This window comes from Bipolaris victoriae (assembly GCF_000527765.1).
Source record: "Bipolaris victoriae FI3 unplaced genomic scaffold scaffold_107, whole genome shotgun sequence".
NCBI classification, from domain to species: domain Eukaryota; kingdom Fungi; phylum Ascomycota; class Dothideomycetes; order Pleosporales; family Pleosporaceae; genus Bipolaris; species Bipolaris victoriae.
Genome location: NW_014575285.1, coordinates 6,996 through 27,190, shown reverse-complemented (window position 1 = coordinate 27,190; position 20,195 = coordinate 6,996). Strand labels below are relative to the sequence as shown.

The window sequence follows — 20,195 nt, the reverse complement described above, 5'->3', positions numbered from 1 at the left end:
TTTCCCATCCTGCCCCCCCTTCCTTTTTCAAGCCATGGGAGGGGGGGGAGGGCATACACCCCCTTGTATGCGCAGATCGCGTGGCGTTGAAAATGCCGCACTTTCCACACTACATTGCGTGGTTAAAATACCGCATGCAAGTAACTTGAAACGGATGTGTGCTTATGTTTAAGTCACTGCCTCGCCGTTCATTTTGAGAGATTTTTTTCCCCTTCTCTTTCTGTTTCGTTTTTTCTTCTTCTTTCCTCGCTGGTTCATTTGCTCTTACTGTGATGGGGTACGTGAGGTGTTGCATGTGGAGTATGTGTGTGTGTAGTTTCGACTAAAACATTAAGACAAGCAGTTTTTTTTTCACACGATGAAGCACACGGATATTTCACGGATGTTTGCAGAGAGAGGTAGGTTTGGTGAGAAAACATCGATTGATTGGGTTGAACTTTCTTTAATCGCTATAACTCACTTTTTTTTCTTGTTTTCTATGATTTCCCATACGTTTCTACGTTCCTCCTTTTGTTTTGCAATTTGGTACCAACCTCCACCACACCATCATGGTTGAGCATAATGGCAAAAAAAAAGTTGTTGAAAACTTTCAAGTAACGGGAAACATATCGTTGATATTTCCTGTCACCATCCCCCTTCCCCTTACTAACCTTGATCATTTCAAGACTATTTAAACCTTCTCACCACCAGCACCAGTCGAGTCTTTACTGTAGTATCGACCAAAGACACGGTCCTCAATCGCCAAGTTCTTATCAACCTTTCCGGTTCCTCTCCTGGCTACCTGGCGGCGGAAGTAAACACGCTTGCACCACTTCCACAACTCGATGCCCGCAAAGAAAATGCCTGTCTCAACAAACACGATGCCCCACTCCCAAGAGATGGGCGCATGTTTGAAAACGACCGTGTTGAGCGTTGGGATGTAGATGAGCGGGAAGAGAAGGACAAAGCCAACGATGATAGCCCAGAACAAGAACTGGTTCCTCCATACATCTATCATCCACTGGGTGAAGTAGCGCTTGCTGCCAGGCTGCATACGGAAGAAGGACCTGCGCATATCAATCATCTCCCACGCAAGGAAGAGAGCAAACCACGTCAGACAGGCGAATGTGCAAGCACGGGCACGGAACACAAGTTCGCACTGCTCAGAATACGTCTCATTGCAGCCATCGCCGAGCTCGCCATCACCGAATCCAAACACGACGAGGACAAAACTGGCGAGACAGAGGAGCGTAATCCACAACCCGTAAACCACCATGTCGACCAGGAATTCCATGGTGAAAATTCCCGTTTTGAGTGACTGAGGAGGCCGCTGCAAGATATCCGGAACCGCGCGTTCGAATCCCAGCCCCATATCCGGCAAGCCAGACGTGGCCATGATAATCCAGACAACCTGTACGGGAGCGAGTGGAAACACCGACAAACCAGTTCGATCTTTGAATGCCAGACCCACAAGAAGCGTACCGGCTTGCGCCACATTCTCTGCTAGGACATGCAGCACGAACTTCTGGATATTGTCAAAGATACGGCGACCTTCTTCGATGGCAGCGAGGATAGAGGCAAAGTTATCATCGGTAAGAACGATATCGGATGCTTCCTTTGCAACATCTGAGCCTGCTTGACCCATAGCAATCCCCACGTCAGCGCGCTTGAGCGAAGGAGAATCATTGACGCCATCGCCAGTCATTGCGCAGAAGCGGCCGCGGCGGTGCAGAGCCTCAATCATACGGACTTTGGTGCTGGGAGCACACCGGGCGACGACGAGCGGCAACACAGACAACTTGTCGACCTCATCATCGCTCAATTTGTCGAACTCTGCGGCAGTCATGACAAGCGTACTCGCAATATCGTTTCTGATTCTCCTGTATCGATCGGCAGATGGCAGGATACCGACTTCGATTGCGATAGCCTTTGCGGTTTCCGGGTGATCACCAGTCAACATATGGACCTCGATACCTGCCTCGTGGCACTGGCGTACAGCGACTGCGGATTCCGGACGAGGGGGATCGTAAAGGCCGATGAGGCCGCGGAAAACAAGTTCAGATTCAACAGTGGAACGCTCGACTTCTGCGCCTTTTGCTACCTCGTGGGGATACCGCTTGCTAGCGAGGGCGAGTACGCGCAGACCGAGACTGGCAAGAGCCTCCATATGAGAGAGAATCTCTTGGCGGAACTCTTCAGTAACAGGCTGGGAGTCTTCCTTGCCATCGGCCAGGTAGGTAGTGCAGCTCTGGATGACGCGTTCGACGGCGCCCTTGGTGAAGGAGTAGTTGCCGCTGGAATGCTTCATGATGACCGACATGCGCTTTACATCCGAGTCGAAAGGAAGCTCGACCAGATCTTCCCACTGAGGAGAGTCGCCCTTGGTTAGGCCGAGACGATTCATGCCGAAACGAGAGGCGAAGACCTGAATGGCGATTTCGGTTGGATCGCCATGAGCCTCCCAGGTTCCATCATTTTGTTGCTTCACAGCAGCCAAGTTGGCCAGCGACGCTACCTTGAGGAACTCGCCGAACCCAGAATGGTTGTGGCTTTCGAGCTTGTCGACAGATACAAGTTCACCACATTCATCACCGCCAGCCTTGAGATTCATCTTGGCAGGGGACGCTCCACCGAAACGAACATTGCCGGCAGTAGGGTCTTGAGGGGCGGTCGAGTCTTCGATAGTGTACGTTCCAACGCCGGGGATCCACGCACCACGAGCAATCATCTTACCTTGAGTCAGCGTTCCAGTCTTGTCAGAGCAAATGTCTGTAACGCCGCCGAGCGCTTCGAGTGACTTGAGGTTTCGGACAATGACGTGGCGCTGGACCATGGACTTTGTGCCAGCAGCCATAGTGATGGTAAGTACCACCACCAGACTGGCTGGAATCATGGATAACCCGGTTGCTACGGCATAGATGATGACTTCTTGACGATTGCTAAACTTGTTGGCTGCTAGGACAATGATGGCGCAAATGACGGCGATGAAGAAGAGCAAGACAGCGAGCTTGGACAGCTTCTTCTGGAGAGGAGTTCCAACATTGAGCCCCAGGAAACGTCCAATAGCGTCGGTTGTGGTGAGCGTGTATGCCTCGAGATAGCGATGGGGCTTTGCTTTTCCATTCTCCTTGCGCTTGACGGGTCGAACCTTGGACTGCGTTTCGCGGAGCTGAGCAGCGATGGCACCAATCTCCGTATATGCGCCAGTGGCGAAGACGATGCCCTTGGAGCGGCCCTTTGTAACGCTAGATGAGCTATAGGCAACATTGAGACGGTCACCAGGTCCAGTGTTCTCGTCGAAGATAGCGTCTTCTTGCTTGCGTACAGGGAGGGACTCTCCAGTCAACAATGCCTCATCGGTTTCGAAATTGACCGCATCAAAGACTCTCATATCGGCTGGAATCGTATCACCAACCTTGACTTCAATGATATCGCCAGGAACGACTTCAGCCGAGGGGACCGTAATCTGCTGGCCGTTACGAATGAGACGTGCAGTGGGCGAGCTGAGAGAGCGAAGCGAGTCCATTGTCTTTTCGGCAGACCACTCTTGGAAGAAGCCAACGACGATGTTGAGTCCGATGACGAAGGCTACGACACCACCTTCGATCCACGACTTGATACCGAAACTAACAGCCATGGCCATTATCAGGACCAGAGTCATGGCGTTGGCGACTTGGGCGACGAGAATTTTGATGGGAGAGACGCTCTCGGCTTCTCCCAGTTCGTTCGTTCCGTACTCATCGACACGGCGTTTGGCTTCGTTGTCATCTAGACCAGACCATTCCTCCGTCTTGAGCTCGTTGACGACTTCTTGGATAGTGAGACTATGTGCTGGTTTGGACATGGGCTTGTTCGCCTGGCCACTGACATGCCCCTCGAGAGGGGCAGCTTTCTTCGCCATATTGCAAGTCCGAACGATTGAGTATTGTTTTTTTGTGCTTCTTTTTTTTGAAGATAAGGTTGAACAGTTAATGAAAAAGGGTGATTGCTTTGATGCGGGTACCGAGACCAGTTAGATTTGGAGTATGCTCAGTATCAACGGTCTAATTTTCTGCGAATTCTTGCCCCGCGGACTATGGCCGCGTGGACAAACTTGGTAGATGGGGTGTTGACTGTGGTATACATAGAGAACTTCAGCACGGGGCGGGGGTGCAGACTCCTCCTAGATCAATGCCGTGATTGGCAAGTTGGGGTGGTAGAAAATGAGTTGGGGTAGTAAGAGAGCTTGGGAAAGAGTTGGTGTGTTGGACAAGAGCTGAGGCAGACTTTGAGAAAGCAGGAAGTTAGAGAGAAAATTCAGAGAGCGAGGAAAAGAAAAAAGGCAAGAAGGGTACAGGTGGCTGCAACATATATGCGGAGCAGTGGGGGGATCGGTGTACGACGTCGTGCCAAGCATGCTCGGTTCACGCCAAGGTCGATTCCAATTCAGAGAGCGGCGGATGCCAAGGCGAAAACTTCTCTCGATGCTTAGCTGTACGGGTAGCCATTGGGTGCTTGTCGCAATGCCATGTCCACGATTGTAAAACGGGTACACGGCATTTTGGCACTTGGCCAGCTGGCCCATCTGCTTCTTCGATATCTCCGGTGCAGACCTGTCCGGCTTGACTGTGGTTCGGCGAAAAATGAGCGCTTCGCATGATTAAGTTTCTGTGTAGACGTCAAAAAGCCGTTTGGGAATGGATGTAGGCAGTCTGGGTTGAGGCTCAGTGGCGGTTTTTCACGGGCGAAGAATGTGGTTACGGACAAGTCCGAGGAGCGTAGTCGCTAGTGCCAACCCAAGGAAGGAAAGAGCCAAGGATGTTGCATCGAAGCTGGTTCATGACATAGCTAGTCCCCGTTCTTCGCCGTACGTACCAGCTGCCCTCAACCGAGCCGTTACAGCTATTCTCCTTGGCATTACCGTGTTCGCTTAGCTGAAATCAATCGAGTCCGCAATAAGATTGAATAGGATATCGCGATCAATGTTAGAGCTACAGGCCCTACCGCTAATACTTGGGCAATCTGACTCAACCCATAACGAGGCCTGTCTGCGTAAGGCTTGTAACCAAGTTCAAGAACCACACGTTCGGTAACGGTACCCGAGGCTTAGTTCCAAAGCCCAATTAGGTAATTGGGAAGAGATGCATCGAAGTCAGCAATCTCGCCTCGGCGCACAGATACAACATGATATGAGTTCAGAATGACTGTGCATTGTGGTGATCGGATGGGAATACATTGGTACATTTCGTAAGAGTGATTAGGTAGTTGTATACGTGATGAGATGAAAGACATGTATCTCGACACATAAAGTATGCGTAGTGGGTCTATCATACTATCATCATTCTTGAATCATAATCACAATCCTCAAATCCACAAAGTCGTTGTTGGTTATCAATTGCACGTGATCAGACCAAAGTGGACCAAAATAAATGATACTCCTGGTGTGTTACTTAGTGTACTAAATCTTCTTCTTTTCCTAAAAGAATGACCCAACATGTTGCATAGTACAAAATAGTAATGCATAAAGAACTAAGGATCAGACACGATAATCCAGACGGAGATGAGCAAAAAGAATTGCAAAAACATACGACAGCAGGGATTCGTCAGTGATCACCTACCTGACTACTAGTCTACCGGTCAAACATTTGTCGTGCGGGGAGCAGACGGGACCCAGATTGATTTTTTTGCCTATGGCCGCATGTGCCATGTCTTCTTGATTTCTCTCTACATGTGTATGGCGCATCCGTGTGAGCGAACATAAGCTGCGTATCAATTTCAAGCCAACTCCATCTTCACCACGGGAGATATCTCTACATCTTGAGTTATAGGAAACATTTAGTTGCCATATCAAAAAAATCAGATAGAATAATATTGATTTCATTGACAAGTGCACTAATCTACGTAGCGAGTGGCCTACCCCGCAAGCGTTGTCGTGCATCGACGCGCCTGTGATCGCCAACCTCCGAGCTCACCGCGATCAGTCTTCTCATCGCCAGACGTATGACTATGCTTCTCAAATATCTTCAGGTCCGGCAAGGCCCAATGCCTGCCTGCGCGTCGGCGCATCAGCCTTGAAGAATGGCTTCTCGGCCAATGATGTCACCCTAGTTCCGTGCCTCGGCTCATTTCCTTCATAGTCCCAACTGGCGTTGTGGATAGTGATTCTGTTGTCCCAGAGCGCCGACGTTCCTGGGGTCCATCGGAAGCGGACCTGGATATCGACACTCTTCTCGTATACATCAAAGAGATAGTTGAGGATTGCATCGCTCTCGCCCTTGTCCAATCCGACAATGCGTACGGTGAAGGCGCGGTTGACCCAAAGTGCCTTCCATCCCGTCGCGGGATGCACGCGGACCAGCGGGTGAACTCGCTCAACATGCTTTGGACCGGCGGTGGGGTTATCACGCTCAAGATATGGGTGTGCGCTACGGTACACTGCCTCTCGGCCGTCGATAATCTTCCTGAACTCGGGGGAAAGTTTCTCATAAGCAGCATAGCCTGAAGCCCAGAGAGTGTCACCTCCAATCTTTGGGATGGTGTCGTTGTGCAGATGAGTTACACTAAACTGGTCAGTGAGGGGATCATTGAACTCAGAGGATCATCACATACCCGGCGGGTTGGCGTTCGTGCACCAAGTCAGTGTGCCACTGGGACGCTCCGCCAGTCTTCCTGAAGCTGGCAGGTATCTCCGTCGCCTGGAGATCGGGCCAAAGAACAGTTATTCCTGGTACGCCTGGTACATGAGGAACCTGCGGCTTCACCGTCTGTCAGCATATTCAACTACAGGATGGGGGGATGACATACATGGACTTCGATTTCACCAAAGTATTCTCCAAGCTTCTTTTGCTGTTGAGGCGAGAGATCTTGGTCGCGGAAGAATACAACGCTCCTCTCAGCAATCAAAAGACCAAGCTCGTCTTTCTGTTGGTCTGTAAGATCCTTCAATTGAAGTCCAACAATCTCAGTTCCGATGTGTGCTGTCAAATGAATGATTTCTTTTGCAGCACTGAGCAGTGCCTTCTTCTCTGGGTCAGCTCGGGAACCTGGGTCGATGTGTTCCCGATCATAGTCCCTGATCTTGTACACATCGTCGAGGTAAAGTGGCTTCGCCGGCCTGTATGGATAGCCATTGGACAAATCGATACCTGCCTTCTCAAGCCTCTTTCTGGCTGGCTCGGGCAGTTTCAACGTATCCTTTCTTGGTTGGACAGTGTCCTTCTCTTTAATGTGTTCAGCAACGGGGATTGCGATTGGTGCCATGTTGACGATTGCTGCGATGAGGCTGATGATGGCGAATAGTTCACGATACCATCACTTCTTATATCCGACCCGATTGCTTCCCCACACATTGTCTCCTCACAGCTTAGAAATACGTTTCCTGTATCTGTTGGAGCTAGTCGGTTACATCGCGTGGTGGTTGCATGCTGGCGATGCCCATGAGTAGTTGCGGGGTCAATCACATCATTCCGGGGATTATGACGAATATCCAGTCAACATCTCCAACCTTATCGACTGGATGCCGCACCTGGTTCCTCAGACAAAAATTGTGGGCTCTTGCATTTGTTTCTAGTTTGGTATGCCGGTGCCTCCTGTATGTTGTTCTCGCAATAGTGGGTGTTCATGATGCCATACATGTCCACCACTACGCCTCTCGAACCTTCACGCCTCTGTCATTGCGTGATATATGCTGATAAATACAGTCTTGCACAATATGGACAAAAAACGCAGGGAACTGCAATAAGGTTCGGCAGTGGTTCGTCTCGGGGCTGTTCTGACCGGGGCCAATTGAGGGAATGCGCTCAACCATCGCGGAAAGCCCCAACGACGTCCTTATCTCACCTTAGCAAAATCTCCACCATGGCTCTCCCTTCGAAACGTGTCGCTGTGATCGGTGCAGGTATCAGTGGTGTCGTTGCTGCGGCCCACCTCAAGAAAGAAGACATCGATGTCACCGTCTTTGAGCGAAGTAGTGCTGCAGGAGGCATATGGTAGCTTTCCCAATCATACCAAAATATACTATATACTCACCTCATAGAAGGCTGTACGACGAGCGAAAGCCTCTTGAGCCATTGTATTCAGGAGTGCCAATTTCGAAGACTGGCAGTGCATACGCAAGTGAAGAGTCAGAAGATGTGCAAAGGCGGATCCATGCACCACCAGGGCAAGTTCAGATATTTGAAGAGTATGTGTACTCCAAGACTGACTGGAATTAGTCCATGCTATATCGGCTTGAAAAACAATGTAAGCACCCGCTTACTAGAGACCACATTGAACAAGTTTCCGCCTGGAACTGAGGACTATGTGACGCACAATGTTTTAGCAGATTATATACAGGACACTGCCATTGTGACAGGAGTACACGAAGCTACACAGTATGATACGAATGTAAAAAATGTCTGGAAAGATGGCGATTCATGGTCAGTTGAGACGACGACTCTGCAGACAGATAGTACAGGTGTGGAAACGTGGAACACTTCTACTCAGGTTAGTGCTTCCATGACCATAAAAACCATGATTCTGACATGCGTACAGAAATTCGACGCTGTAGTCGTTGCTTCAGGACATTACCATGCACCAAGAGTTCCAGATACCCCTGGTTTGGTCGACTGGAAGAAGAGATGGCCAGATAGGGTAGAACATTCGAAGCGCTATAGAAAGCCTGAAAATGCTGAAAACAAGGTATAAATTGAATATGCTAGAGAAAGGATCCTTAGAAGATACTCAGATTAACACTTTAACAGAATTATCTGCTTGTTGGTGGAAGCGTCTCAGCAACGGATATTGCGCGTGAGCTCAGCCCATACGCCAACAAGATTATCCAAAGCCAAAGGAACGGCAAATTCGATCTTCCTCCAGCAATGCTTCCCGAAAATGCCTACCGGGTCGACGAGGTAGTGTCGTACGATGCGCCCAGCGCGGATGAATCGAAGCCCTTAGGCCCATCAGAAGCCATACCAGGCACAGTGACTCTCAAATCAGGAAAGAAAATCTGTGACATTCACCATGTTATACTCTGCACAGGATACCACCTTACATTGCCGTTTTTGCCGCAACTTCATTCGGACGACACGCCGGTCGACAAGGCAGACGATACACTGTTGGTGACGGACGGAACACAATTCCACAATTTACACAAAGACATTTTCTACATCAATGATCCTACGCTTGTGTTCGTTGGTGTTCCTTTCTTCACTGCCACCTTCTCCCTGTTCGAGTTCCAAGCCATGGCCGTTGCCAAGGTGCTCTCTGGTCAGGCGAAGCTTCCAAGCCAAGAAGCCATGCGGTCCGAGTACAACGAGAGAATAAAGACAAAAGGCTACGGCAAAGACTTCCACAGTCTACGGGATCAAGAGGCAGAATACGTCAATGACCTTTTAGCCTGGGTCAATGCTGATTTGGAGAAGACGGGCAAAACCAAGCTCAATGGGCACAGCAGTCAATGGCTCAGTCTAAAAGCAGAAATCGTGGCAAGGATGAAGGCATTTTTCACCACGCCGGTCTTGGAAAAGAGGCTTGAAGCAACATGTCTGTAGCAGACTTAGAATGGATTATATCACGTGACTCTTAATATACAATACACAACATCCCATTCAAACCCAACTGACTCGTCAAAAAGCCACAACAGACATTCAGACCCTCCTTCAACTGCCGTTACATCCATCTGAACACGCACTATTCTGTTGAGCCAATACCGTAAAATCCACGCCCTGTACGAGATGCCTTATCTTTCTCCTCAGGCACGCCATCCGGCTACTCAATGACGCCAACATGTGACCACCAACCCACGTCCTCTTCATGCAACCACGGAGTTTCGATCCCACGAAATCCACACACGAAAAATCGTAGCACAATTCCGGATATCTTAACCCGAGGCCCAAAGGTGTTGCAACCTGAAGAATGTAACTGGGGGGAAGTGATTAGCGCTTTCCAGTCCCAGAAACTATTTCCCACGCAGCCATCGAAACCCCCCCTGTCAATGTCGACATTTCGTCCCCAGTATGTCGCCTTTTTTGCCTCACGGTCTCGCATCGAAGCGACATGCAACCCACCCCCAGTTTCGCCAGCGGGCCGCGCCTGCCATGAATTCTAGGCGGTAATTGAAGAAAGAAAAAAAAGCCGATGTTCTTGCGGAGGCTTGGTTACGCCCAAGCCTAGACCCTTGGGAGGTAGCTTGATAAAAGCAGAGCTGGTTGCTTTTACTTTCCCAGTGATACAAAGCTACTTTTTTTTCTTTGAGCACGCTGAATATTCTCTTCTGATTGCTGCTGCGACTATGGGAGTCCCCCAAGATGTCTCGGCCACTTTGGTGCCTGCTTCGCATACCGTCCGGTCTGACGAGGAAGTAACGGCCAAGCCGCATAAATGGTATTATTACCTATGGGATACACTCGACAAGCCAAAGGAGGAACGATGGTTTATGTTTAAGCTTGATGCTGCGTTGTTGACTTTTGCGTCGTTGGGTATGTTTATTTGCTTCTTGTATCTCTGTTTGAGGAAAAGAACCTCGGAACTGACTTTGTTTTGGATAGGTTATTTCATCAAGTATCTTGATCAGATGAATATCAACAGTGCTTTTGTGTCTGGAATGTAGGTTGCGGAATTTGCTTTGATTAGAGGTCTTCGTTTGCTGATATCTATGCTAGGAAAGAGGATCTTGGGTTATATGGCAATCAACTTAATTACATGCAGACTTGCTGGACGGTGGGATACGTTATCGGGGAGATACCGAGTAACATCATCTTGACCCGTGTTCGACCGTCGATTTGGATTCCCGCCATGGAGGTACGTTGGAACTATGCCCTGTGCAAGTCTCATGTGCTAACAGTGACAGCTCACATGGGCAGTCCTGACGTTCTGTCTCTGTCGCGCCAAGAACGCAGAAACAATCTACGCTTTACGATTTCTCATCGGTAAGATCTAAATCACCATGACAAAAAAAACATTCCTAGCTGACTTTACCCCAGGTCTCGCCGAATCTACTTTCTATCCTGGCATGCAATACATAATCGGGTCATGGTACCGCAAAGAAGAACTCGCCAAGCGCTCCTGCATCTTCCACACCAGTGGCGCAATCGCAACCATGTTCTCAGGCTACCTCATGTCCGGCGTCTACAGACTCGACGGCAAAGGCGGCTTCAGAGGCTGGCAATGGCTCTTCATCGTCGACGGCATCATCTCCATCCCCATTGCCCTCATGGGCTTCTTCTTTCTGCCCGACCTCCCCGAAATCTCCAAACCCTTTTACCTGACAAAAGAGGAAGTCAAGTTCGCACAGGAGCGCATGCAGCGCGAGGGCCGCCAAAAACGACAGCCCTATACTCGAGCTAAGATCTGGAAGATCTTTACGTCCTGGCATATTTACGCCCTCGTGTTCCTTTACATCTTTTTCAACAACGGTAACTCGGGCGCGCAGCCTGTGTTCCAGCAGTTTCTCAAGTCGAGTAAGCATCCAAAGTATACCATTACTCAGATCAACACGGTATGTTCTTTCCCCCTCCTCCCCTATCATCTCTCCATTCTTGATATAAAATAACGACTTGAAATGCTAATTCCAAACACCAACAGTACCCAACAGTTACCAACGCCGTCCAAGTCGTAACCACCCTCCTCTACGCCTGGACCAGCGACAGCATCCTCAAAGGCTCGCGCTGGCAGCCCATAGTCTTCGGCGGCTGCGTAAACATAATGTGCTACGTAAGCCTCGCCATCTGGGACATACCCATCAAATGGAAGTGGGCCTGCTACATCCTAACGGGCTTCGGCGGCGGCATCTCCGGCCTCTGCTACGCCTGGGCACACGAAATATGCACGCATGACAACGAGGAGCGCGCCATTGTGGTGGCTTCTATGAACGAAATGGCATACGTGGTTCAGGCGTGGTTGCCACTCGTCGTGTGGAAGCAGGTCGAGCAGCCGAGGTACCACAAGGGCTTTATTACGGCCGCGTGCTTGAGTTTTATGATGATTGTTACGGCGTTGACGACGCGCGCGCTGCATTTGAGGGAGTTGGGGCAGAGGAGCGAGGCGCGGGAGGAGGGGCAGTATGTTTCTCAGAGTAGTAGTAGTGCTGGAGGCGAGGAAGCTGGATCGGATGTCGATGCGGATCTTGGCTTTAGAAAAGGGACTTGAATGGTGTTTTTTTTCGGTTTGGAAACATGGTACTGAGCGATGTGTATAGCTGGCGGGTGGATGGTGAAAAAAAATAGCGATGCTTCTGTTTGATGAGCGTAAAGATAAGATGATAGAGTAAATTGATAGATATCATGGCAATATGGGCGGTTGGTTTATTCCTCACTGTTTTTGAGCCGAAAGGAATCTGTTCGGATAATCACGTGACCTTGTTCTTCACCCAAGGCCCTGGGACAGCTGTAGTCGGCAATATGGGCTTCTGTGTCGATTACACATCAAGTGAGTATCAACGAGAAAAGTCCGTACGCACAGGCGTGGTATCCAGTCCTCCTAGCTCCAGGGGCAAGCGGCTTGCACAATCATAGTACCAATGGCCAAAGCGCAGAAATTGTACAGCACACAATCGTGATCGTGGCGTTGGAACCAATACATGGCAACAAGACATGCTCGTCTAAATTGGAATAGATTCAATAGCGCCAAAAAGGTGTTGTCCACAACAAAGGGTAGCGCGTCTTGTTCGGGTCTAATCTAAAATTTTGGGATGGGGTTCATCCACGTGGTATCCGGACTTTGGTTCGGCTGTGCATGATAGGCATGGTCCTAGGGCAAAGGGGAGGACTAGTAGCTATGCAGGTGAAGCTCCTAATCTCGCATGGCCCCGACTAGCGCCTCAGACTCCTCTTCGTCCTCGACCTTTTCCTCAGAGGCATGCCGATACAGGATGTAATGTTGCACCATGAAGATGATGTCAAAGACGATGGTAATGTTACCAAGGCCAAACTTGACTGGATTGCCAGTGACACCGCTCCAGTCGTTTTCCAGCGCAGAGTCGATGCACAGCTGTGCAAGTGACAGCCAGCCACCGGCAAAGTCCAGTAGCATGGGATAGATGCTCCAGCCAACGGTGGACTTGCGTTTGTAGTTGACCCATGCTTGTGGTATATATTTGAGAAAAACAGTAAGGAGTTTGACGTAGCCAAGAGTGTAGATCTAGATAGGGTGTCGTTAGTAGTGGGCAATCACAATGCAATAAAGACGAGCTTACGACATCGATCCACGCCCATCCTTCAGCGTTATAGCCTCCGTTCTGCCCTTTGAAGCGGACTAGCAGTACAACTGCAAATATGGCAGCGACGCATGCCCACCAGACGGTAAACACAACGCGGCTCACTTTCTGCCTCTTGCCCACTTCAAACCCCCATATGGGCTCGAAAAACTGGCTGTATATGATGAAACACATGACTGCGCCGTGGGCAGCAAACAGAAAATCATTGAATCGCACCGTTGTAACAGGGGCTTCGGGGTGCCGTTGGGCATATTGTGCTTTGATGGTGGGGGAGTAGAGGAACGAGGCGGTGGAGATGGTGTAGCAGGTGAAGCCGAGGACGTTCAAGGTAGGAAAATCGATTGCAAGGCCAAGTGTGGATTTGCGGATGTAGTTGGATATGGGTTGAGGGTAGAAGGACAAGGACCTGAATAGGAGAGTCAGCATGCGAGATAAGAAGGACCCAGAGCCAGAGAAAGGAACACACCAAGCAAGAAAGTAGGCCCAGCCCAGGACACGCGATATGGCTCGCGCAAAAGCCTCGAGCTCGGGGTTCATGGTTATGATGGCAGCCAGAGTACCTCGCGATTGCGACAGGAAGATAAGCGATGACGAGAGCGAGTGGACGGCATAGGCGGCGCTGCCAGTGTCTAGTGTGGCGCCAACATACGACAGAAACGTGCAGAATGGCAGAAGAGAAGAAAAAGCACGAGGGGTTTCAGCGACAGTCGCAAAATAACGTCATTGTTAAGCGGGCGCACCTGATGCTGCGGCGTGTACAGGCCATGTGCGATTGCGATAGCGACGCGGTGGGTGGGTGACCGGGATTGGCCCATGTTCCGAGCGGGTGGGCTATGCATGTGTGTGGATGAACCCGCCGCTGTCTTGCATGCAACGGCTCGCTACTAAATACAGTGACATCTGCATACTGACTCTGTTGCACCAATAACCGTCTAGTTTTAATCTCAACTTCACCTCGTATTATTCTAATAAGAAATCATTTTTCAACGCCACTGTGGTCTACCATGTTCCGAGGCTAAAGCGCAGTCTCACCGGCTTTCAAGGTACAGCTTGATTCCCTCTCCCTGACCTACGAATGAGGCTTGTAAGGCCTCTCCCATGGTGGTTTTGACAACATAAGCCAGAGGCCCACCGAAAACTTCCCTGCTCTCATACAACACGGTTCCATTGCCATAATCAGTAATAGCCTGCCACCTTTCAGCACTCAGCATGACCGAAGGTGGCCAGTACGCCCAGGCTAGCCTTCCCAGGTCGCGTTGTACAGCTGTAACGATCTCTTGTGATGTTTGCGTGTGTAGAGGGTTGTCGGGAGTGTCCTTGTTTACGGGCAGTGGAAGCGAGGGGATCTGAACGCGGAAAAAGAGATTCTTGCCCTCGACAGGCCGTTGTTCAGGCAGTGTGATGTTAAGTGGTGAGGTGACGACTGCATAGCGGACGAATGGATTCCAGGCGGCGTAGTTGGGGAAGTCGGTGAGCAGGTCCCAGACGGCATCGAAGTTAGTGTTGTGGATTTCTATGCGGGTGCCCGCCTCGAAGACGCCTGGTTTGACATCTGGAAGATTGGTGTACTCTGAAAAGGCAGGGCTTGCATAGAGGAAGGAGCAGTAAAGGGCGCTGGCGAGAGTGGACTTGAACATGACGAGAGAACAATTTGGCCTTTTTTGTCTACCAGAAGACGGGATCAGACGGAATCAAGTACTTTTCAACGTCTTTACGAGGGTGGGGCGCTCGATGGCGGCTGCAGACAGGGTCGGTTACATTGGCGAGATTGCTCGGTTACAGTTCTGAGATTGCTCGCTTGCGTATATAAGCACGTAGTGGCCGGCTCTATACTGCATCAGGAGCATTGGTCCGTCTACATTGCACTGGCATGTCGCGTGCGTGTCAAGAAGAAAGAAAACAGATCTGCATAGGCGAGAGTCGATGACATGAAACGCACTGCAAAGAATACGATTGGAGAGGCAGGAGATGAAGAGTGGAAGAAGAGGTGTAGTGTAGACTACGCTGGGGGTCGGTCAACCCGAGGGATTGTTATCGATAAGCCTGCAGACAGACTGTTCAGCCACAGATTGTATAGCCACAACTGATGCAGCCACACATTGATGAGCCACGACAGCCCAGCCACATGTGACTTAGCCACGGATAGTTAGTAGGATGGCTACGGATAACCTCGGGCTAAGAGGAGCTTATTGATAAGGAGACGTCTATGCGCAATACAAGGCCACTAGCGTGTAGATGGACACGCCAACAGCATAGTCACAAGAACAAGGCCAACACTTGTATCATGACGGATTCTTGAGACGCGATCGAGACAGGGATGCATACATGTTCCATAGTAGTAGTTCCAGTAGTATGCGCTGAAGACACGTGACTACAGCTGACAATGCCATATGCATTTACAGTACGTACTGTACTGTACTCTACACATCATCGTCATGTGGTGCTGAGGCATCAGCCGGCGTCGGAGTGAGCAGCGCAGGTCACGAGCAAGAGGCCAAACAAGGCAATACATAGCATACACAGTCCTACACACGTATTGCCATGCAGGACGAGTGGATGCAGCCAAGCCAAGGGTCGAGGGAGCGAATAGAAGGGTGCGGGTGCGGCATGCACATGCACCACCCTGCAGAAGCTCTCGACTGCCCCTCGGTACCTTGGCCTTGACCGACCGCGACAGCGTAGTAGCCGCCGCCGCAAGTATGACTACTGACGACGGCTTGCATATACAACGCCTCAACAACTGCGGGTTGGGAACAAAGGTCGCCGTCGGCTATCGCCCGCCGTCAACAGTCTTGCAAACGCCTGTTGTCCTGTTGAGCTATTTGAGGTGCGCCCCCAGCCTGCGTGCCGTGTGAAGGAGCACCCCCGCCGTCTGGCGATAGTAGCTGCTGATAGATAGATAGCATTCCACATACATCCACCTCAACGCCAGCACAGCCCGAGTCAGCATCCAGGGCTCCTGTGCCGCCATAACACCGCTGCACCGCTGTACGCCTGTCTTGCTGTGCACGCACGCGACTTGCACCCGCACGAGTCGCCAGTCACGGCTGCACATGACGCAACCGCCTCCGTTTAGCCTTCATCCCCACGCCCTGGCCTGCCGCCTGCACCCGTTGCTTCCCTCGACCAACTCTCCTCCACCAAACACGACACACACACACTCGCCCACCCTCTACCACCGAGCTAGCGCTCCCCATACACTCTTCCACACGCCTCTCTAGCAGGTTGAATGAGCTCATCGCCCGACACCGTTGCCGACCAGACGCATACGAAGCCTGTTTCAAACCTCACCTACCTGCACAAGCACCAGCCCAAGCCCAGCAAGCAGCACGACAGCCCTCACGCGCGTGGTCGCAACTCCTCGAGACATGAGCTGGGAAGAAGAAATAGGCAGGGTGAACGGGTTACGCGCATCTATCCCAGACAAGTGTACGTGACTTCCCTTGTTGATCCGCCCCTGTGTCAGTGACTCACCACCTCCCCAGAACAACCTCTCCCTCGTCTGCAAAGCGCCTGTCCTCCACCTCTCCACCAACAAACTACAATGCCACCGCTTCCCCCTTGCTGTCGGCCATCGGTGCCACGCGAAACACTGCCGCCCAGTACACTACCGAGTGGGCCAAGTCGGTACCCTTCTTCCCACACCAAGGCTCCCCAGGTAATGGCGCCATAGCTATTGCAGGCTCTCCACCCACCTTCCACAACTCGCCCAGTGGCCGAGAAGGCCTATACCAACACCAAGCCATGTCCAACTCGCCGCCTGGACCACGGCCCCTAAGCCATCCTAACCAATACACAACCTTTGGTGGAAGGATGCAACACTCGCCGGGCAGCGACCGTAGGGCCTCCATCTACTCGCAAAGCGGTCGCACTCCTTCGCACCAGTTTGTTCCCAACCCCCCGCTGCCTCACCAGCCACAAGCCCACTACTACGGCCTGCCCAACCTTGACTTCCTAAGCGCCCCGAGTAGCGGCCTCCAGCCTGGCCAAGGCGGCTGCTTCTGTGGCTTCGACACACTGTCCACGGCCGGGGACGAAGCAGCTCGCTCTGCTGAGAATGTCCTGCTCGTCGGATGTCAAGGCGGTCTCGATGTCTTTCGCGTCGAAAAGAGCAAGATGGACATTGTAGGTCGCCTGGAAGGCCTGCGGGGCGCCGTAATAGGCGCAAAGATTCTGCCCTGGTCATCGCGGAGAGATCCGCTGGCTGCCTCCCGCCCACTTGTTGCACTGATTCTGCACGGTCCAGTCATCAAGGACAGCCAGAATAGCAGTGCAAGTGGCTCCTCTTCGGTCGCCGATGACTCGGCTTCCGATTCGCCCAGCAGGCCATCTTCACGACACGGAAACCATGAAAATGGACAGATCAGCGGTTATCAGACTACCGTTGAGGTTTATTCCCTCAAGGAGAGACGGAGGTTGGCTGTCCTATACAGAACGCCAACGACCCCCCTTACCAGTCCAATCGACAGCCCCATGTTCCAGCCACCACCGCCTGTAGGCGACCTGGTCGTGGACGCAAAGGGAAAGTTTGTCGTGGTTGCTTCTGGCGCAAGTGGCGAGGTGTTCATCTTCGCTCCTTACATAGAAGGTCACTTCGAGTATGCCGAGCGTTTCCGCTGCATTGGCAAGCTGTGGACCTCTGTCCAGAATCGTGAACGAGCTGTGCATTCAAATGGCTCCAGTGCCGCCGATGGAAGCCACGACGAAACTCCACCGGATAAGTATGGCTTACCGGTCTTCTCGCTCTCCGATCGCTGGCTTGCCCTCTCTCCACCGGCATCAAGCTCGCTCTACCCCGTTAACGGGGTAGCATTGACATCGCCCTACTACGAGCGTGCTCCGGGTCTCGCACATCATAGTGTGCCGCCTCAACCATTGCCCAATTGTGCTGTCGATGCACCTAACGAGGCAGGCTTGATCGACAGACTTACCCGTGAAGGAACCCAAGTTGCTATCAAAGGCGCACGCTGGGCTACTGAAAAGGGAATGCAGGCGATCAAAAGCTACATGAACAAGGGCCAGCAAGGCAATGGTGTCTCGCACAACCAAGATCCAATGCAGCACTACTTTCCACCTACACACGGCTACAGCCAGGCTCAACCCAGGCAAGAAGCCGCTGTCATCTCAGTCTTTGATCTACAAAAACTGCTAGATGCAGAAGAGACCAGAAGCAAGAGTGCTCTCCAGCCTGTTGCAACTGTCCCAGCCGCCTTGGGATGTAGCTTTCTTTCCTTTTCCCCTAGCGGTCTGATGCTCATGTCGGTGAGCAAGAAGGGTGACTATCAAGACGTTTGGGATCTGAAGCGTATGCATTTCCGACGAGCGCGCAAGACAGTGAGGGAGCAGCCTATAGGACCGCATGTTCGGCAGGTTGCTCGATTCACCCGCATGACCGTCGCGAATGTCATTGATGTAGTATGGTCTGCTCCTAGAGCCGACAGGTTGGCAGTGATTACCGACAAAGGAACGGTGCACATGTTTCCTATGCCGGCATCCGCATTCCAATGGCCACCTGCTAGGCGGACTCGACCAGTGGCCCAGCCAGCTCAGCCTAAGGAATCCACTCCTCCCAACGGATCTACTGGCGCAGTCAACTCAGCAATGCAAGCCATCAATAGCGCCAGGCCCTGGTTTGATGCTGTGCGGACAAGAACCAACAGTGGTTCACGTTTCAGTCTCAGTGGTCTTGCTGTAACACCTGTTGTGAGCGCCAAATCTGGCAAAGCTGTAGCCGCTGGGGTGGGCAAGTCGATTAACAACATTCGGCATGCGGGTGACAATAAACTGACGCTCCCATCCTCTTCCAGCGGTATCAAACCCTACAGTGTTCGTTGGTTGTCTGGAAGGGGTCGTGGCTCAATCGCATTGGTCTCTGGCGGTGTACTTCAGATCTGGCGGGTCCAGATGCGACCTGCTGCCGGCAAAGGGAAATCGGGCAACACGGCCACAATCACCAAGAAGAAAGCCGTAGAGTTTGGGCTAGCTCCCATTCCAGACATATCTCTCCCACCGGCGGTCACAGAGCAGATTATGCCGCAACCTGGAGACCCAGAGCCAAGCCAGGAGTGCTATGGAGACTGGTTGCCACGAAGCTTGCCATGTCGCAAACCTGCCGGGCCGACTCTTGCGCCGCTCAGTTTCTCCGAGATTGAGACCAACCCGCCTTACCAGCCTTTCTATACGGACAAGCGCGTGACGAGGTTTGTTTACGCAAGGCAGGTATCAGAGGTTCATGGCAGCGCCAGTGAGTACCAGCCAACACTTCCCGAACTGGTCTCGGACCTCCACCACGACGACTCATCACCCTGGCTATTTGGTGAAAGCGTAGAGGCGACACGACTCTCCTCGCCTGTGGCGCCAGCCTACGACTCGGGCGAAGACGATATCACTGGAGTTGCTGCCAGGATTGAGAACAAGCTTGTGCTGCGAGATGGCGAAGAAGAGGTAGAACAAGTTGTCGTGACTACCAGACGACGACGAATCAAGAAAGATGGCATCAACGGCGGTGAAGAAGGTTTCTTCGAAGATGACTGCGAGGTTCTTGATTTTGCAGAGGATAGGGTGTGATTGATAAAAAGAAACAGAAAACCCACATATTGCCTGGACCAGCCGCTTTTAACAGTCGCTACCACGTTGGGGAGATATTGCGCTTTAGGGCAAAGGCGTACGCTTGGAACAGGCGCTAACGGCTTGCTGTTGTTGTTGTTGCTGTGTTCTTAAGTACACCCTTGTTCTTTTTTTAACTAGTTTTATTTCCCCTCCATCCCCTCCCTTCTCCCGAGCCTTTTAATCTAGAATCTTTTTGCATTATATCAGGATACCACATAACCAGCCAAGATAGCTTTTTTGCGTATTGCAACACATGCTACGTACAGATAGATGATCGCGAAAGACCAATTCAACACCGCTTTTTACGAGGTCGACTGTGCAAAAAAACAAAAAGTGTGTTTCTTTGCCTTGTGTTTTGTCTTGGGTTCGAAGATATGAAAGAAAGAGAGAGAGAGAGAGAGAACAAGACGTGAGGTTTTAATAGTATTTAGAT

The 20,195-nt window shown here is 51.3% G+C and overlaps 7 protein-coding genes across 7 annotated transcripts; 3 read left to right on the top strand and 4 right to left on the bottom strand.

Annotated features, from left to right (window-relative positions):
* Nucleotides 1-670: 670 nt before the first annotated feature.
* Nucleotides 671-3,880, bottom strand: COCVIDRAFT_30102 (hypothetical protein; the record flags this gene model as incomplete). The annotated part of the gene is made up of 1 exon (XM_014697036.1): nt 671-3,880. The coding sequence occupies one exon, from the start codon at nt 3,878-3,880 to the stop codon at nt 671-673; it is 3,210 nt and encodes a 1,069-aa protein (XP_014552522.1).
* Nucleotides 3,881-4,286: 406 nt separating this feature from the next.
* On the top strand, nt 4,287-4,502 carry COCVIDRAFT_110105 (hypothetical protein; the record flags this gene model as incomplete). Its single annotated transcript, XM_014697035.1, has 1 exon — nt 4,287-4,502. A coding segment is annotated over one exon (216 nt), but the record flags the coding sequence as incomplete, so codon positions are not given.
* Nucleotides 4,503-5,971: 1,469 nt separating this feature from the next.
* On the bottom strand, nt 5,972-7,218 carry COCVIDRAFT_41316 (hypothetical protein; the record flags this gene model as incomplete). Its single annotated transcript, XM_014697034.1, has 3 exons — nt 5,972-6,518; nt 6,568-6,722; nt 6,763-7,218. 3 exons carry the CDS (start codon nt 7,216-7,218, stop codon nt 5,972-5,974), a joined length of 1,158 nt encoding a protein of 385 aa, XP_014552520.1.
* Nucleotides 7,219-7,815: 597 nt separating this feature from the next.
* Nucleotides 7,816-12,087, top strand: COCVIDRAFT_41315 (hypothetical protein; the record flags this gene model as incomplete). The annotated part of the gene is made up of 12 exons (XM_014697033.1): nt 7,816-7,946; nt 7,997-8,140; nt 8,172-8,637; nt 8,700-9,483; nt 9,890-9,954; nt 10,313-10,418; nt 10,488-10,545; nt 10,602-10,740; nt 10,790-10,868; nt 10,923-11,437; nt 11,524-11,963; nt 12,018-12,087. The coding sequence occupies 12 exons, from the start codon at nt 7,816-7,818 to the stop codon at nt 12,085-12,087; spliced, it is 2,997 nt and encodes a 998-aa protein (XP_014552519.1).
* A 642-nt stretch (nt 12,088-12,729) lies between these two features.
* Nucleotides 12,730-13,690, bottom strand: COCVIDRAFT_110064 (hypothetical protein; the record flags this gene model as incomplete). The annotated part of the gene is made up of 3 exons (XM_014697032.1): nt 12,730-13,077; nt 13,133-13,559; nt 13,620-13,690. The coding sequence occupies 3 exons, from the start codon at nt 13,688-13,690 to the stop codon at nt 12,730-12,732; spliced, it is 846 nt and encodes a 281-aa protein (XP_014552518.1).
* A 491-nt stretch (nt 13,691-14,181) lies between these two features.
* COCVIDRAFT_110042 (hypothetical protein) lies at nt 14,182-14,790 on the bottom strand (the record flags this gene model as incomplete). Its single annotated transcript, XM_014697031.1, has 1 exon — nt 14,182-14,790. The coding sequence occupies one exon, from the start codon at nt 14,788-14,790 to the stop codon at nt 14,182-14,184; it is 609 nt and encodes a 202-aa protein (XP_014552517.1).
* Nucleotides 14,791-16,382: 1,592 nt separating this feature from the next.
* Nucleotides 16,383-19,720, top strand: COCVIDRAFT_110049 (hypothetical protein; the record flags this gene model as incomplete). Its single annotated transcript, XM_014697030.1, has 2 exons — nt 16,383-16,582; nt 16,639-19,720. 2 exons carry the CDS (start codon nt 16,383-16,385, stop codon nt 19,718-19,720), a joined length of 3,282 nt encoding a protein of 1,093 aa, XP_014552516.1.
* Between the last annotated feature and the right edge of the window lie 475 nt (nt 19,721-20,195).